Raw genomic sequence first — 19,713 nt, forward strand, 5'->3', positions numbered from 1 at the left:
CAGTAAGGTTGATCAACATTTGTTATCTTTATTATTGTAAGGTCAAAGAAAACAAAATTATTATAAGTAAATGCACATCAGATATTATCAACCTAAATGAAGTAAATTAAGTTAAGACAGCACAGATCAGTCATGTGTATTGCATGTTTTAATATGTGGGAAATCATGGATGTTACAGGTGACCAGCATATGATTCCTTCCATCATAGCATCACAGAAAATAGGAGCAGGAGTAGGGGACATTCGGCCCTTTGAAGCCTGCTTCACCATTCAATCCGATCATGGGTGATCATCAGTCTCAGTGCTCTGGTTCCCCTTTCCCCCCCATACCCTTTGATCCCTTTAGCCTTAAGAACGAGCCCTGATGAAAATAGGATTAGAAAAGCAAGGTGCTTGTTTTTGACAGGCAAGCCATTTTGGGTGAACGGGCCTGTTTCTGTCCTGAAAACTCAGTAACTATATCTGATTCTGCACCTTCACCACTGGGGATCTGTCCCTGAAAAGTCATGTCCGTGTGCAGTATGTGATGGGATCCTCTCTTTTGCTGCTGGGGATTTAATTGATGCCTGAATTTTCTCTCTCCTCCCCAGTCCCTGTGAGCTGCCCATCCATCAGCTCAGATCTGAAGGAGCCCGCTGTGTCCATCGGTGACCACTTTCCCATCCGGTGTACGTCTGAAAATGGGACACTGCCTATAAACCTCATGCTTTACCACGACCACCACCCCCACCCCCTGAGGAACACAACAGTCGTTGACTCCAGGACAGCCACCTTCCATGTCACCGTGCCACCTGATGGGGAGGGCGCTGCGTACTCCTGTGGTGCTGCCAATGCCGTTGCCCACGTTATCAACTGCAGTGAGCCGCTCGTCCTCACTGTGTCAGGTATGGATCAAAATGGAAGGAGCCATCAGTTGTAGATTGCCGTGTTATCTGAGGGGACATGGTATGCTGGTGAGGTGCATTAGCTACAGGAAATGTAGCGTTTTCGGGATGGGGTAGGGGGATGGGGATGGGCCTTGGTGGGATGCATTGACACTGTAGGATTCTATAATTTTATGATATCCTGTGGACCAAAGGTGGGGCACTGACGCAGGAGTACAGTTGCACTCTCCTATTTTGTATTGTCTTTCAACATTCTTCCCACCAAAGTGCATCAGTTCACACGGCATGGAACTGGACCTGCCACCAATCTGCCCATGCCACCAACTTGTCAATGTCCTTTCGGAGTTTCACATGGTCTTCCTCAAGTTTACAGTTCTCCATGTTTAGTTTCATTTGCACACTTGGAACTAGCCCCCCAGAACAGCAAGATCCAGTTTGTTAACATATTGAGTGAAGTAAGAGCCCGAAAGCCATTCCCGGGGGAGTTCCACTAGAAGCTTTTCTCCATCCTGAAAAATATCCATCGACCGTCACTCTCGGTGTCCTGCCACTTGGTCACTTTCGAGTCCATATTTGTACTGTCTTTAGAATAGAAATTGCTGCTATTAGCAGGGGGAAGCTTATACCGTAAATGCAGGCAGGATGTTCCTGATGACTCGGGGGAAGAGTCCGGAACCAGAGGCTCTCACGCTAAAGGAGATGGGATAGGATTGAGATGAGGGGAAAGGTGAGAGTGGGGAAGTGTGGAATTCTCTACCACAGAAAGCCAAAGAACATTTGTCTGTGCAGATTTATAACAAATGAGGAGGAATTCACTCCCCCAGAGAGAGTGTGTGGTGGGTGCCGTACACTGAATAAATTTAAGGCAAAGGCAGATTTTTAATCAGTTAAAGGGAGTGAGGACGGGGAAGTGGAGTTAAAGCAGAGATGAGATCAGTCACAGTTGTATTGAATGAGAGGGGTTGAATGTCCTACTCCTGCTCCTAGCCCTTACGTATCTGGCCTCCATAGCATCCTCCACCAATTCAATGGGATCGCTTCCCTGCTTTCTCACCTGAAGTATTACATTCAGTGACTTTGTGACAATCAGAGTGATCTTTGGTTTTCCCAATTCTATGTTCCAGGTCCCTCTGGGAAATTTGCTCTGCAGGTCGGAGGTTCTGCTGTTGCTGCCGTTCTCCTCATTGTTTTCCTGCTTCTGTTTGCTGTCTGCAAACTCCATCATAAAGAGAGACATCAGGACACCTCTGGTTCCCAATCCAGGAGAGGTCAGTTTGTGACCGTGTGCCTGAGGGACAATGAATGTGTTTCCTTGTACAGGTTCTGATAAAAGTAGGGATCGGTGTTGGGTCTGCTGTTTGGCATTTATATAAATGATTTGGATGAGAATTTAGGAAGCACAGTTCATACATTTGCACCAAAATTGGTAATATGGTCAAGACTGAAGAAGGTTATTTCAGATTATCAAGAAGATCTTGAGTAATTGGGTTAATGGACAAAAGAGTGGCAGATGGAGTTTAATTTGGATAAAAGTGAGGTATGGCATTTTGGTAAAACAAACGAAGGCAGGGCTCATACAGTTAATGGTGGGGCCCTGGGGAGTGTTGTTGAACAGAGAGACCGAGAGGTTCAGTTACACAGTTTTGTGAAAATTACATCACAGGTAGAAAGGGTGGTTAAGGAGGTGTTTGGTGTGCTTGCCTTCATTGTTCAAAGCATTGATTCTGATACCTTTCCACATCTCACTCCTGAGTTCCGATGGAGATTCACACCGGATCTGAAACGTTAACTGTTTCTCTCTCTCTCTCTCTCTCTCTCTCAGCAGATGCTGCCGAACCTGCTGTGTTTCTCCAGAACTTTCTGTCTTTGTTAGCTGTGACATTGACAGTTTTTTCTCTCTCTCTTTTTCTGTTTCCACAGATGCTGTTGAATTTCTCCAGCACTTTGTGTTTATAACATGTCATGTTAACGCTCTGTCTCTCTCTCTCTCTTGGAATCTTATAAAGTGTGTTCTTGTTTCAGACACCAGCAGCCCCAATCATGATGAAATTGTGTACTCTGTTGTCCAAGCAAAGAAGAAAGAAGGAGGTAACATGTTTCTAAATAACTTTGCATCACTGTGTCAGAAAGGAAACACAAGGCTCTGTGATAACATCTTATGGGAATAGGGTCATGTGACTGTAGGAGCAGAACAAGGCCATTCAACCCATCTCCTGTGTTCCACCAGTCAACAAGATTGCAGCTGATCTAATCATCCTCAACTCCACTTCCTCCCCTATATCTCTCTCAATTAAAAATCGCAGCCTTGAATATACTTCATGACTCAGCCTTGACAGGTCTGTGTAGTAAAGAATTCCACAGATTTTCTTCCCTTGGAGTGAAGAAATTCCTCCTCATATCTGTCTTCAGTGGGCGGCCTCCCTTATTCAGAGACGATGCATCTGGTCCCAGACTCTCCGACACAAAGGGAAACAACCTCTCTCCGCATTTCTCCTGCCAAGTACTTCCGAGAATCTTCAATCTTCTAAACTCCAATGAGTACAGGCCCAACCTATTCAACCTCACCCTCAAACAGTCCCTCCATCCCTGGGATCAGATCTTCTCCAACTGCCTCCAATGCCCAGTTTATCTTTCCTCAGATACGGGGCCCCAAAACCATATCACAGCTATTGTCTGACTAGTGCCTTGTAGAGTTTTAGCAGAAATATCCCCACTTTTATACTCCACTACCTTTGAATTAAAGGCCAACTTTTCATTTGCCTTCCATTTGCACATCCATGGGAAGTACTGAGGCATTGACAATTTTCTGAGAAAGGCTGTGGAAGTCCGAAGCACACACGGACTTGGGAATTCTAGTTCAGGATTCTCTTCAGGTTATCAGGCAGATTCAATTGGCAGTTAAGAAGGTAAATGCAATGTTTGCATTCATTTCAAGAGGGTTAGAATACAATAGCAAAGATGTACTGCTCGTGTCTTATAAAGGCTCTGGTCAGACTACCTTTGGAATATTGTGAGCAGTTTTGGGCTCTGTATCCAAGGAAGAATGAGCTGGCCTCAGAGGATGTCCAGAGCAGGTTTCCAAGAATGATCCCAGGGATAAAGGGCATGTCATATGAGAAGCGGTTGAGGACGATGGGTCTGTAATTGATGAAGTGTAGAAGGATGAGGGATGATCTGTTGAAAACTTTAAGAATGCTGGGATGCCTGAGTAGAGTGGACATGGAGAAGATGTTTCCCAGAGTAGGAGAGTAGGACCTATGGGCACAGCCTCGGTGTGAAGAGACGACCCTTTAGAACTGAGATGAGGAAGAATTTCTTCAGCCAGAGGGTGTTGAATCTGTGAAACGCACTGCCACAGAGGGCTGTGGAGACCAAGTCATCAAGTGTTTTTAATACAGAGATCGATATGTTCTGATTAATAACGGGATCAAGGGTTATGGGGAGATGGCAGCAGGATGTGGTCGAGAAAGATATCAACCATGACTGAATGACAAAGCAGACTCCTATGGGCCAAATTCTGCTCCGATACCTTATGGTCTGTGATCATACCCCCTGAATTTAAATGCTAGCTTTTGGCGATTCACACATGAGGACCGTCAAATCCCTCAATCCCACAGCTTTTGCAGTCTTTCTCCATTTAAATAATCTTTAACTCCTCTGTTTTTCTTCTATCACATTGTATTTCCCCACGTAATATTCATCAACTAAGTTTTTGCACCTTCACTTAACCGCATCTATGTCCCTCTTGGCACACTCACCACTTGCTTCCCATCGGTTTTTGCATCACCTGTAAACTTGGTATCGTCTTACTAACAGTGAGTGTGAATCCATGATCATGTGCCTCTGAACAAAAACCATCTGGGTTCACTAGCATCCTTCAGGGAGGGAAATCTGCTGTTCTTACCTAATCTAGCCCGACACATGACTCCAGACCCACAACGATGTGGTTGACATCTGACTGCCCACTGGGACAATTAGGGATGGAGGCAATAAATGTTGGGTCCAGTCCATGATGCCCACATCCCACAAAAGTAAACTAGTATTGGCTCAGTGCACATCCAAGCAGAATCAGGTCATTCAGCCCATTGATTCTGCTCTGCCATTCAATATGATATGGGATTCCTTAGCCAACCTTGTCCAAATTAGTCTTGTTTTCCTTCATCTCTCTCTCACTCATCCAATGAGCTTGAACTCCAACATTCCCTTAATCTGTGCTCTATTCCTTCAGTGTGATAACGTAGTCTGACACTTCTCCACCAAGCACAGGGGCTTTCTCAACCACTCCCCCTTACTCCCACTGGGATATCTCGACTCAAATGTCTCATCCATCAGATGGTGTGCGTATGTCAGAACTGACTGAAACCAACTTCTGTCTGCACTGCTTCATGGAAGTGTATTCCCCTTGGGCTTTTCCTCCTGTATCCTTGTGCACCCATTTCTATCCAACTCTGCATCCACTATCCCTTCTCCATTGAACCTGCCTCCACAACATTCCCAGGCAGTACACACTACACCCTAACTACTAGCTGGGTGAAAAGGTTTATTCATCACATCTGTCCCCCACCGCACTCTGTTTCCACATCACTGTAAATCTATACACCTTCTCCCTCTTTTCCACATGGGAACAGCTTTTCCCTCTCAACTCTGTCCAGCCCCTGCTCACGATTTTGAAAACCTCCCTCTCTCTCTGCCTTCTCTTCTCCCAGGCAGAACAGTCCCCGATTGCTGGACTTTCTCATCCCTGGAACCTGGTTCTTCTGAATCAATCACACAAGCCAGCCTTTTATCCACTGACTCCATCTATACTTCCCACTGCCTCAGGAAAGCAGCCAACATAATCGAAGACCCCCGACTGTACCAGTTATATTCTTTTGCAGCCTCTTCCGTTGGGCAGAAGATCCCGAAGTTTGAAAATGCCTACCAGCAAATTCCAGAACAGCTTCTTCCCCATTGTTATCAGGCGTTTGAACGGACCTCTCAAACGTTAAAGTTGTCTGTCTCTCTCTCTGTTTCTGTTCTGTGACTGTAACACTGGATTCTGCGATTGTAGGAACTGCAGATGCTGGAGAATCTCAGATAACAATGTGTCGAGCTGGATGAACACAACAGGCCAAGTAGCATCAGAAGAGCAGAAAGGCTGATATTTCAGGGTCTAGGCCCGAAACGCAGCCTTCCTGCTCCTCTGGTGCTGCTTGGCCTGCTGTGTTCAGCCAGCTTTACACCTTCTTATCTCTACACTAGATTCTGCACTTGGTTCTGCTGCCCTGATGCAGTTTGTACTGTACTACCTGCCTACAGAGCACATAAAACAAGACTTTTCACTGCATCTCTGTTCATGTGACACCAGTAAATCAAATCAAAAAGTGCTTCGGTGCACATTCTCTCTCTCTCTCTCTTGGATGCGTTCGTATCTTTCCTGTAATGTGGCACCCAGACTGCAGGCAACGCTCCAGCTGATGCCTCGTAAGTGTTTTGTAAAACTTCAGCCTTCTCTTCCTGCTGCTGGGCTCCACGCCCCTATTAATAAAGCCAAGGGCACTGTGTGCTTTCGTAACTGAGCTGTCCCCTTGTCCTGTCACCCCCAGCCTTGTCTGCTCCTGCACCCGCTTTTCTTAAGCGACACACACCACAGTTAATGCCGAGAGAGACGGTAAATGAAATGTTGAGCCATATTGTGCACTTAAACCTTTTTTTGGTTATTCCTTCCAGGCTCCGTCAGGACAAGAAGAGAACCAGTAAGTTTTTATTGTTTCAGAGACCTTTACAGGACAAGGAGGGGTGCCAGTCAGCAAAGATCTGTAAGGAACATTGCCCTCATCTTTGACCTTAGGAGGCTATGGCAATGCAGTTGTACATCTAAATACTTCTTCAATGTGATGAGGGTTTCTGCCTGTCCCACTTTTACAGGCAGCGAGTTCCAGATTCCCCACCATCCTCTGGATGAACGATATTCTCCTCAAGGTTCTTTTTAGCTTTATATCCATGATGCCTGCTTACCCATCCCTCTACGTGTTGGAAATATGCCTTGCAACTATGTCTCTCACAGTCTAATATAGCTCTACCAGGTCCCCCCTCAACCTTCTCTGCTCCCATCTGACCTTATCCATCCTTTTGTTCTGCCTGAAATGTCCCATCCCAGGCAACATCCTGGTCAGTCTCCTCTGCACCCTGCCCAATGCAAACACATCCTTCCTATGGTGCTCCAGCTGTGGCCTCACCAAAGTCCTGTCCAGCTCCAACATCACCTACCCACTGTTATAATCTATGCCTGTACTAATAAAGGCAAATATCCTGAATGCCTTCTTAACTACTTAACTATCTTCTGGGAAATGTGGACTAGCACCCCGAGAATTTCACTACTGTAGGATCTTATGACATTTTGTCTACATCTTTGACTTGTTATCCCTGCCCAAGTGCATTAAAACTATCAGAGGTAGGCCATTTAGCACTTAATGTCTGCATCCCCTGTTCACTAAGATCACAGCTGATCTTATCATCCTCAACTTCACTTTCTGCCCCATAACCCTCGATTGCCCTTCCTAATTGAAAATCTCAGCCTTGAATATACTTCACAGCCCAGCCTTGACAACCGTCTGCAGTCAAGACTTCTACAGATTCACTCCTCTCAGAAAGAAGAAATTCCTCCTCACCTCCACCTTGATTGGCCACCCCATGCCCGCGCCCACCCCGCCTTTATTCTGAGATGATGCCCCTCTGGTCCCAGAATCTTCCACAGAAGGGGAAACAACCTTTCTCTACATCTCCCCATATCATCCAGAATTCTTCAATTATTTCTTCTGGTACTTCTAAACTCCAATGAAGGCAGGCTTGAACTACTCAAACTCTCCTTCATCGAACAGGCTCTCCATACCTAGGATCATCTGAGTGAACCTTCTCTGAGCTGCCCCCGTGCCCAGTCTATCTCTCCTCAGATATGGGGCCCCAAAACTGTGTTCCAACTGTGGTCTCACTCATGCTTTGTGAGGTTTACACAAAGCCTTCCATCTTTTATATCACATTCCCTTCAAAATAAAGACTATTATGACCCGCTGAACTTGGACTCTTGCTTTTTGTGATTCATGGACAAGGAATCCCAATCCCTCAGGCCCGTAGCTTTCCATAGTCTTTCTCTATTTAAATAATAAGTAATTATATTAATTTCACCAATGTCTCGTGTATTGGGTAATCATTACAATGGGCCTGATCAAGTGAACCATGTCGTAAACACCCAACTAGCTCTCTGATCTTGGGGATGGTGGTCATCACTGAATGGTATCATCACTATTAATCTGGAGACCCAGGTTCAAATCCTGCCATGGCAAAGGGTGGAATTTGAATTAATCAAAGTCATGAATTCGGTGTCTAATGATGGCCATCACCAGAGGAGAACCACATCTGGATCACTAATGTCCTTTTGGGAAAGAAATCTGTCATTTTTACCTGGCCTTGCCTACATGTGACTCCATACCCCACAGCAAAGTGTTAGACTCCTAACTGTACTCTGGGCAATTAGGAATTGGCAAAAAATGTTGTCCTCGTGAGTGGCACCCACATCGATGAATAGATATTTTTTAAAAATGAATGTCCTTGACAGAAGGCAATCTGTACCCAGTCTGGTTTTCCATGTGAACCCAGGCTCATAGTAGAGTAGTTCGCTCTCAAAATGAGAATGTAATCCTAAATGGTTCATTCTTGCTCATTCTTTTTTTAAAACTTAATGACTTCCTTCCTCACTTTCCCAGACTGATTCCTGAAATAAGAAGACTGACGAATGAGGACAGACTAAATCAATTCGGATTATATTCACTGGAGTTGAGAAGAATGGAGTGGAGGGATCTCACAGCAACCTGTACAATTCTAAGACAGTAAAGCCAGGAGGATGTTCCCAATGATGGAGTAGGGGTGGAGGTGGAGGTGGGGTTGGAGTTGGGGGTGGGGTTGTCTTGAACCAAGGGGTGATGGTCTGAAGGAGATGGTTGAGGCTGAGATGGGGAGAAAAGTCTTCACCCAGAGAGTGAGGAATCTCTGGATTTCTCTACCACAGAAGTGGCCATGGCCAGAACACTGAATATTGTTCAGGAGGAGTTGGATAGAGCTCTTAGCTGGCTTAAGGAAGAAAGTGGAGAAAAGGGGACTGAATTGAATGATCCCACTGATTGGACAGAGCAGGCTGGAAGGGGTGAATGGCCTACTCCTGCTCCTATATGCTCTGTCCTTCAACCCCTTTGTTCAAGGGAAGTTAGAAAAATGGTCAGAAAGTGCAATAAACCTTGGATTAAGACAATGTCTGTTCCCTTGCAGCAGGAGTCTGACAGTCGTGTGACTTATGCGTCATTAATGTACCTTGAAACACCAAAGGTCAGAGAGGCAAGTGCCAGAGGGGAGGAAGAAAATGGCTCGTCCATCTACCAGAACTTTCAGAGGAGGTAGTCACAGAGATCTGCTGCCCCTGCTGATGAGGAAGAGAAGTTCCTTCTGGTGGCAGGCAGGGGTCTGTTCATTTGTCATCTTCAACTGAAGAATGGACCAAATCAACATGGGAACTTCACATCAGAGAAATGTCACCTGGTTGTTCTGTCATTCTAGAATGCAGTTAGTTCCCCAAATGCTGTGCACATATCCCTAACCCTCAGTAGCCGTAGATGAACAGGATGTCTTCTGCCCAAAGCTATGGTTTAACATCTTCACCCAATTCTAAATCCTCATGTTTGGGAGCCACGTAGCAATGGACTGCTGCCTCATATAGAGTCATGCAGCACAGAAACTGACCCTTTGATCCAACTTGTCCATGCCAACCAAACTTCCCAAACTGAGCTCACCCCTCCTGCCTGTGCTTGGCTCATATCCCTCCAAACATTTCTTATTCATTCATTTATCCAAGTGTCCTTTAAACATTGTAAGTGTACCCGCATCCATCACTTCCTCTGGAAGTTCATTCCATACTTAAACAAGTCTGTAAAAAAGTAGCCCTCATGTCTTTTTTAATATCTGTCTCTTCTCACCTCAAAAGAATGCTCTCTTGTCTTAAAATTCCCCACCCTATAAGATTTTATAAACCTCTATAACCTCTCAATCTTCAAATTGTGCAAATAGTTGCTGCCTCTCTTTATAACTCAATTCCTCCATTCCCTGTAATACACTTGTCAATCTTTTCTGCACCCTTCTCAGTTTAATAATATCCTTCCTATAACAGGGCAACCAGAACCGCACACAATACTCCAGAACGGGACCTGATCACACATACCCTAGAAGTTAGTGTAAAGGGAGGGAAGTGATGGTTGAGCCCCTTGCTGAGATACTTGTGTCATTGATAGCCACAGGTGAGGTGCCAGAAGACTGGATTTTGGATAAAGTGGTGTCACCATTCAAGAAAAGTGGTTAAAAAAAAGCATGGGAACTATTGACCAGTGAGCCTGACATCAGTGTTGGACAAGTTGTTGTAGGGGATCCTAAGGGACAGGATTTACATGTATTTGGAAAGACAAGGACTGATTAGGGATAGTCAATGTGGCTTTGTCCTTGGGAAATCATGTGGTACTAACTTAATTGAGTCTTTTGAAGATGTAACGAAGAGGATTGATGAAGACAGAGCAGTGGATGTGATCTATATGGATTTCTGTAAGGCATTCGACAAGGTTCCTCACAGTCGACTTGTCAGCAAGGTTACATCACATGGAATACAGGGAAAACTAGCCATCTGGATGCAGAACTGGCTCGAAGGTAGGAGATCGAGGGTGGCAGTGGAGGGTTGCTTTTCAGACTGCAGGCCTGTGACCAGCGATGTGTCACAAGAATTGGTGCTGGTTCCATTTTTGCCATTTGTATAAAATGTTTGGATGCGAACATTTGGTTAGTAACTTTGCAGATGACACTAACGTTGGTGATGTGGTAGACGGCCAAGAAGATTACTGCTGAGTGCAGTGGAACCTTGGTCGGATGGGCTGAGGAGTGGTAGATGGAGTTTAATTTAGATAAGTGGGAGGTGCTGCTTTTTGGAAAGACTAATTAGGGCAGAACTTATTCACTTAATGGTAAGGTCCTGGGGAGTGCTGTTGAACAGAGAGACCTTGGAGTGCAGGTTCATAGTTTGTTGAAAGTGGAGTTGCAGGTAGACTGGACAGTGAAGAAGGCATTTGGAATGCTTGCCTTTATTAGTCAATACATTGAGGATAGGAGTTGGGAGGTCACGTTGCAGTGAAAAAGGACATTGGTGAGGCCACTTTTGCAATACTGTGTTCAATTCTGGTCTCCCTGCTATAGGAAGCATGTGGTGAAACTTGAAAGGGTTGAGAAAAGATTCATGAGGATGTTGCCAGGTTTGGAGGGTTTGTTTGAGCTATAGGGAGAGGCTGGACAGTCTGGGACTAATTTCCCTGAAGCTTCGGAGGCTGAGGGGTGACATTATTGAGCTTTATAAAATTATGTGGGGCATAGACAGGGTGTATAGCCAAGGTATTTTCCCGAGAGTACCAGAACCGAAACTAGAGGGCATAGGTTAAGGTGACAGGGGAATGATTTAAAATGAATCTAAGGGGCAACTTTTTCACGCAGAGGCTGTTGCTTGTATGGAATGAGCTGCCAGAGAAAGTGATGAACGCTGGTAAAATTACAACAGCTGAAGGCATCCGGAGGGGATAGGCATCTATAGGAAGAGTTTAGACGGATACTGGACAAAAGCTGACAAATGGAACTAGATTTGGGGCGGCACGGTGGCTCCGTGGTGAGCACTGCAGCCTCACAGCGCCAGGGACCCGAGTTCGATTCCAGCCTCGAGTAAGTGTCTGTGCGGAGCTTGCACATTCTCCCCATGTCTGCGTGGGTTTCCTCCGGGTGCACCGGTTTCCTACCACAGTCCAAAGATGTGCAGCCGAGGTGGATCCGCCATGCTAAATTGCCCGTAGTGCTCAGGGGTGTGTGGGTTATCGGGGGATGGGTCTGGGTGGGATGCTCCAAGGGGTAGTGTGGACTCCAAGGGCAGAAGGGCCTGTTTCGACACTGGAGGGAATCTCATCTAATTACTTTAGGATATCTAGTCAGCATTAAGGTATTGGATCAAAGGGTCTCTTCCCATGTCTCGAAGAAGCCACACAGTGTGGCCCGTACTGTGAACGGAAGGCTTCAAGAGATTGAGGCAAGAATATGCAACAGTTGGATAAGGTTTCATCCATGCGATGGATGCCCACCTGTCTGACAGAAAGGGGTTTACTGACAATCTTATCGGCCTTCCCATTATAATTTCATGAGGAGACAGTCCAGTTCTCCAACTAGGACTGGACCGCAATAACATGAGAGCCATCTACAGTGGCTCAGGCTGCTTCAGTCCAGTTTCCGCACACAATTTTGCTATTTTGTTTTTTTCAGTCTCCATTGTGCCTTGCTCCCGTCCCTGTTAGAACTGAAGGTGATAGGGACATGACAGATGGTGTTCAGTTTGCAATCCCTTAAGTTGTTCCTTAATTACTTGTCTGGTAAATTATGGACCAGTGTCACTTGGGATTTGCTCTGGTCCTCCGAATCGGGGTGCAAAGTCCTGTAAAATTTCTTATCAACTGTTGTGGCATCATTTTTCCGATGAGTATAAGCTTCTACCCACCCGGAAAACACATCTAAAATAACTAACACATAGCTAAAGCCCATGCATTTGGGCATTTGTATATAAAATCCATTTGCAAGTGGACAAAAGGCTCCCATGGCTGGGGCTGTGAGGGAAGCTTGGCAGTGAGTGTTTTCCCTGTATTCATTTTTTGACAGATCATGCATCTAGCGCTTATCTTTCAGCTATTATTGCAAAGCCTGGCGCATACCAGGACTGCAGTACAAAAATGTTCATGCCGACCTGCCTTCCGCAAGTGGAAAGTGATGACAAATGCCAGCAAGCCGGGGCAGCAAGGCAGAGGGCACGTCCGCGCGGCTGGTCATGGGAGACCCAGAAGCCGCCATGCCGTTTGAGAGCAGCCTGCAACTTGCCAAGATGATAGATCAGCGGAACTGGATTCCGACTGTAAAGTTATCATATCCGCAAGAGAAGGAGCGGAAGTGTCAGGGGCAGTGAGGGTGACACAGAGGCGCCCCATAATCCCAGACCGTCCCTCGACCGTCGAGATCGGCCCGAGAGTTCCCCGAGGGCACATCGTCAATGGAATTAACTTGGGCAGGACATTTTAAAATGGCCAAGGCAGAGGGAAGTTGTTTCGCCTTCAGGAGGCTTTGAATGAGCAGTGCGTGTTTGACAGAGGCTCTTGAAGAAGTGAGGAAACCCCGTGACTCCCAAAGCTTGCCAAAGTGACGGGCAGCCCCCAAACAGCACAACGGGAGTCGGTAAAAATAGAGGCCGTTCTCCCTTCAGCGAGGACACATGCCGGGGAAAGGGCAAACAGTTCCGCAGCCCGGGCTGAACATGGAGAGGGAGGTTGCACTGATTGGTGACGGTTACAGGTGGGAGATCCAGCCTGAAGGCCCCCAGTGGGAGAAGGCGAGCCGGAACCGTCCACATAATATATAAAGGCAGGGCTGAGAAGCCGGTAATCTTGGAAATCAGGTCTTGGGAGGGTGGGTGGACTGAGCGACAAATTCGCAACCGTGGGGTTCCCCGTAACCCTCCGTGGGCAGAAGGGTGGCAGGATTGGGGGGTCAAACAGCGAACGACAGTGAGGGAGGGAGGCGACAGTGTGATGCTCCTAATCTAGTTGTCAAAATGTGTTTATCAGGAGGATGGAACACGAGTCGTAGTGATCGATGGGTGAGGATTTTGACTGTATTATCATCATCATTCGGCAGACAGTTTGTGGCAGCCTGCGTTTGAAGTCTAGAAATCATACAACGCAGGTCCCTCGCTTCGAATCTGTGTGCCACATTGAGGGGACAGTGAGGGGTAGGGGAGGCTGGTTATACAGTGCCCGGGCAGTGGGAGGAAAGGTTGATAGAGAGAGTCACGGCTTCCTTTTCAATATATAGATCAGAAGCAATCGTAAAGAAGAACTCAGCAATCTTGTTGTTCTCGCCTCAATCCTGATCTTCACCAGGACTATAATATGCTGTACAACGCAGATACTGATGCCCTCGAGTAACAACTGGGATGTGGGATAGTAAGTGGGATTGTACCTGAGCTAGTTCCAAGCGTCCGAGGCATCGACTGAGAAAGGGAGTTATTGGGTATATCCCAGCACCAGGCAACGGGACATGAAACCTTGACGGCTTGTTGGAGGAGTACTTGAGCATCGGCAAATGGTTCTGGCGGGACATGTAACTCAATGCCCTTGGGTGTACAAGTGAGCAAACAGCCCACCTTACACAGTAGGACTGGGCCCAGGAAGTTGCAAGGAACTTGGTCTGCGGGTGAAAACTGGTGCTCCCTAGTCCGGCCCTGAACATCGCATATAACAGCTGCTGAAACAGGTTTAGAAACCGGCCGAGCAGTTAGTCCCACAGCTCGGAATGATTTGTCAGTCCTTGGTATGGCAGGGAAATCGGAAGCTTTCAAAGTGGAAAATGTCGCTCCAGCGTCAACCAAAAAGTCCATAATTTCCCATTAACAGCAACTGGAATGAGTGATTCCCTCGGGGGAAGCAATGGAGAGTTTGGGAGGACAAAAGTAAAGATGTATCCTGTATCTGGGAGTGACATCCTTATGGCTGTTGTTGATGTGCTGTGGGATTAGAGAAAGAATTGGAAACGGAGAAAGGCGCAGGATTCTCGGGGACATCAGGTCACTTTTACACATCCGAGCCCAGTGTCCCATGCGGCCACATGTGTAACAAGGGCCATCTGACTCTCTTGGGCATTTTTGGCCACGACCCCGACCCTTATTAGCCCATGGAGGCCTGTGGGGTGGTCGTCAGCAATAAGGATCCGATCGGGTTTCTCCTTATTTTTCTGCTGTTGCATTTAGTAACTGGCGCTGGCCACGTTGCAAGATGTTCCGGATCACATTCAGATTTTTAGCTTCCCATCCAACACAAAGTACAAAACATCTGTTTCATACCAAGTTGCAGCCTGTTTACAATAATACTGACAAGGGCAGGTGTCCCCGCATCTCCTTCAATTCCGGAACACTGTTCACAAACAGTTTGGAGCTGTTCAACACAATCGCCGACATCTTCATCAACCTTTTGTAAAGTATTATGAATTTCTGCCCAATTAACAGTTCATGGAAAACTCTCAGCTAAGTGTTTTTTTTAAATCTTCCCAAAGTTGTCTCAAATGAGCTTAACCATAAGGGTCCCCTGGCCAGTCACACTTTGCTTTAACCTGGCTCCGTTTGTTGGTTCCGAGGCAACGCATCCATCATAAGATCTAAATCCCCTCCGTGTGGCTTATGGCACTTGTGCAAAATTGCTATTTTTTTTTGTTTGGGAGGTGTGGCAAAGTTTCAACAATACCCCGTAGTTCAGAAGGGGGTCCAAGGTCGCTCGGCCTGGCCTGGTTGGCCATCTAGACCAGGGAATGTGCGCATGGACAGTTGGGGAGCCGGTGCACCTCCCCTTCCAGTTTGGGAACGGGAATGTTTTGAAATAGGGCCAGAAACATTTTCACTCCCGAAATAACGGGGTTTGGTGTTGCCCCCGGTACCGGCGGTAGAAGTGAGTTGGTTACGTGGTACAGGACTTGTTGGTGGTGGGGGGGGGGGGGGGGTAATAATGTGGTGGAGGGGGGTTGGGAATGAGGACTGGAATCTGTGAGAGGGGCAGATGGACCATGGACGTGTCCGTCCTGTTTGTATTTCGATTGGACCAGGTCTGACAGTCATCCCAGTCACGGGCCTGTACTTCATCATCAGTGTCAGCTCTCAGTCCAGCCTGACGAGCAAATCATCGTTTTAGCACAGTTCTTATTTAGTCCCAGGCCGTCATTATTTCTGATAACAAGGTGCAGAGCTGGATGAACACAGCAGGCCAAGCAGCATCAGAGGAGCAGGGAAGCTGCCGTTTCAGACCGAGACCCTTCTTTCCTCTTTTGTTTTTCTCTTTGACTCAAAATCACACCTAATTGTTTCAAGCGATCGCAGTTAAAAGTGCCGCCGGAGGGAAACGGCGTTTCCGTTTTCTGCCTCCAAGTCACCCATTTTTCGATAAACTTGAGTAAATGCACAAAAAGCCAATGGTGTCCGCTTTTGTGGGTCTGTCTCACTGGAGATACTGTTCCCCATCGTGATCACTTCGCGAAGTAAGATGACATTTATAGCCAAGATAATAAAATGTGAGGCTGGATGAACACAGCAGGCCAAGCAGCATCTTCAGGAGCTTTTGTGCTCCTGAGATGCTGCTTGGCCTGCTGTGTTCATCCAGCCTCACATTTTATTATCTTGGAATTCTACAGCATCTGCAGTTCCCATTATCTCTGACATTTATCGCCAGTCAGATTTCCGGAAACGTTAAACCCTCACAGTGCCTGGGACTTGCAGCACCTCACCGAGAGGGCTCCAACCCTCTTGCAGAGGCAAACCGGCCATTACCTCCCGGGGACGACTTTTCCTCTCTCATGTTTATAGAAGTAACTGCTCACATCACTTCACGGAGGTGGGACTCATATCCTCTCATAGAAATAAAGCTTCTAAACTGTGAGTCCTTTTTCCCTTATTCCTTTAGAGACTTCACTTTGTCTACTGGAGTTCCTTCTTAATTCTCAGTCATAACTTCAACACCTTCCCTCCCCCAACGCGTAGCCGTTTGTGGCTTACCCCGTACTTGGACAGAGGACATAACCTCGAACCTGACGGTGAAACAAGCCCCAAACGGGATAACATTCCCTCCCTTTTATATACCGCGGCTGGTTCGGGTACCGGTGAGGCGCGGGATCTAGGCCCATGCCTCGAGCCAGAGGCTTTGCCATCTCAGTGGAACCTCTAAGAAAATACTGTCGGAGAAATAACTCTTCAGGCGGTAGTTTGTTGAACATTAACGAGTTTGCTGCTTGCATGCAAGGAGAGGCAGTAAACAGGGTTACTAGTGACCCTGCAAGACGAGGCTAAAGTTGGCAGTTCGTTACATTGTTATATATAAGTCATGTTTCCTGACTGTCCCATGACATCTTGATCATAAGCCTCAGCGACACAATACACCAATCTTTTTATGACATTTACTAATATGTTATTTATTTTTAAGTTTAGCCACCATCAACCAAGTGTGGTTTTTGCGGTTAAAGGCATTTTGCGCTCTGCTGCAAAGTCTCACTTTTGGAGAAGCTCGGAGTGATTTAAGGTATCAGCTACGTGGCTATGAGCATGTTTATATTTTAAAATTTTACTGCGTCTCAGAATTTTCCTAGCTCTTGTTTTGACTGTCTGGAATTTTGCATGGTTTCTAATGTCCAGAGCATTCTGCCTTTTTACTGCCATTGTAACCTTTGCTTTGCTGATTGGGCTGTTTTGACACATTTAACATTAGCTTCAGCAGTGCGCACACCCAGAAAGATGTTTCAGTCACGACTCGTGAGCTCAAAACCTCACTAACTAACCAACTTGACACATCCTGTGCAAAATTCCCTTGTTCTCCACAATCCTGTGACTGGGACACGGATTTAAACTCTGCCGGGATATCCCATAAGTGGATAAGAAGTAGAAGTTGGAAAGTCAAACTTGAAATAGCTGCAATAAGCACAGGACAGGAAGACATAGGAGAAAATATATGGTGTGGTGAGTGGAGAGCTTGGAGAGAGAGAGAGAGAGTTTGAATCACGCTGACAGCAGGGAAATCCTACAACAGACTGTCCCCATGATCTGCCCAGCTTTCTGTGCGCCGGGGATTTCAGAGTCAGAGAATCTTTGAGGCTAGTACAGGAGCATTGTTTAATATTTTCAAACTGCATTGCTGTCACTGTTCTTCCTTGTTTTACTCCCCTATTTGTAAAGTCAATGTCAGTGCTGTACCAACATCAAATGGCATCAGTGAACAAGCTTAAAATATTTGTCTGGCTCAAGTGGATCTGAAATTGTGTCGGCAAGGGAGGGGGGAAATATATCAAAAGCTGTTTTCATTCACACATTCCGACATTGTAAAAATGTGAATTCTCTTTGCATAGATAGGAAATGAAGACAGTTGTTTCAAGCTGATGAAAGGAAAATTCCAGAACTTGACGCCAGGAAATTCCTGAGACAATGTAACATTTCAGCAATGCCTGCTTTACTTTGCCAGCTTCAGATACCTGAGAGACTTGAATATGCAAAAACTGTAATAGCTTCGCCACTGGGTTGTAGGTGCGCGTGACCTTGTTCAGGATCAGTTGCAGAGTTATGAATCCGATGTCGTGAGGTTTGTCCCAAAATCAAGTATTTGTGACTTGTGGTGAGTTAAAATTGTGATTTCTACAAATTAAATAGAACAGTCTCCCTGAAAATATACAAAGCTCTTGGATGGAACTTTGTGTTTGTTTTTTGTATTGTATTTATACTGGACTGAAGATAAATGAGACAGTGCCAGATAGGCAGCATGGGGACTAACCATTATGGTAATGAAATTATGAAACAATATTAATATCTTCAGTGAATCGGGAAAGCAGATGGGGATGTAGTTCAAAGAAGGCAAGTGGGAAGTCAAGAAAATAGTGTATTTAACGACTTTGCATGTAAAAAGTTTTGGAACTGCTTGCAGCAAAAGAAATTGATCCCACGTCTCATTTAATTTTTCACTGTAGGCCTATATTAATATGATGGTTTAACCTCAACATCCTACATAATCCTGGTAAAATCTGGGAACACACTATTCGTCTTCCTAGCTGCTGGCTGACCAAGCAGGTTGGCTTCCTATGATTTGACCTGTGTTTTGCAGACAGCTCAGCATATAACGTCTTCACAATTTACTTTCTGATCTGTCTCTGCTGAGTCAGTTTTTAAACAATAAAGACAGTCTTGATCTGATGCTGTTTGGAAATCTAAATATTTTTCTGTCCTTTTCTGACTGTTGGTCACTGTGGGAGTGCCTTTCAGAGACTGTGGAAACGTCCTCAGATGCCAGTTGGTCATTTTTGAGTTGGTCTATGGTGGCTACTTTCTGCCCTGTTTTTGCTCCTCTCCTATCTGGTTGCTCCGTACATAAATTTCCTGACCCCTCTTTGAGATTCCAGTCTGTAACTCACTCCCAGGTATCTGTTATTCCATATATAAATCACCCCAATCCACTTAATAAGATTCCTGAAAACAACTCACTCCTGAGTGTATGTTATTCCAATGTAAGGCACACAAAACCCCTCAATGAGATTCCAGTCTGAAACACATTTATATATAAATCACATATTCCTCAATAAGATTTTAGTCTGTAGCTCACTCTTCAGGATCTGTTATTCAAAACGTAAAACACCTGAAACCCCTTAATTAGACTCCAATCTGTAACTCAATTCCATGCATCTTTCATTCTAAATATAAACTACCCCAAGCACCTTGATGAGATTCCAGTCTGTAACTCACTCTCAGGAATCTGATATTCTAAACATAAACCACTGTGAAACCTTGGTTAAGATTCCAATCTATATCTCACTCCCAGATATCTGTAATTCCACGCAAAATCCTCAATTAATAAATAGTCCGTATCTTATTCCCGGATCTCTGTTATGCTCCATATAAACCACCCCCAAACTCCTCGATTCAATTGCAGTTTGTAAAGTACTCTGGAGTATCAGTTATTCAAAAACAAATCACACCAAAGCCCTCAATTAGACTCCAATCTGTACCTTACTCCTGGATATCTGTTATTCCACGTATAAACAAATCCAAGCCCTCGATTAGAGACCAGTCAGAATTCTATTCCCAGATTCCTGTTATTCTCTTTTTAAACTAAACCAAATCTCTCAATGATATTCCAGTCTGTAATACTCCTCAGTATCTGTTGGTCTCTCGATAA

At 45.6% G+C, this 19,713-nt stretch overlaps 1 protein-coding gene across 1 annotated transcript in view; it reads left to right on the forward strand.

The window, feature by feature from the left end:
• Positions 1-18,734, forward strand: part of LOC132207168 (Fc receptor-like protein 5) — a 43,432-nt gene extending 24,698 nt beyond the window's left edge. The window contains exons 7-13 of the mRNA XM_059642358.1: positions 590-883; positions 2,008-2,151; positions 2,906-2,971; positions 6,593-6,618; positions 9,185-9,309; positions 16,984-17,079; positions 17,900-18,734. Of these exons, the coding sequence (XP_059498341.1) occupies positions 590-883; positions 2,008-2,151; positions 2,906-2,971; positions 6,593-6,618; positions 9,185-9,309; positions 16,984-17,079; positions 17,900-17,903 (755 nt within the window). The 3' untranslated portion in view covers positions 17,904-18,734. The remainder of the gene's footprint in view (positions 1-589; positions 884-2,007; positions 2,152-2,905; positions 2,972-6,592; positions 6,619-9,184; positions 9,310-16,983; positions 17,080-17,899) is intronic.
• Positions 18,735-19,713: the final 979 nt, after the last annotated feature.

The sequence above is a fragment of the Stegostoma tigrinum genome, chromosome 44, assembly GCF_030684315.1.
Source record: "Stegostoma tigrinum isolate sSteTig4 chromosome 44, sSteTig4.hap1, whole genome shotgun sequence".
Classification (NCBI taxonomy): domain Eukaryota; kingdom Metazoa; phylum Chordata; class Chondrichthyes; order Orectolobiformes; family Stegostomatidae; genus Stegostoma; species Stegostoma tigrinum.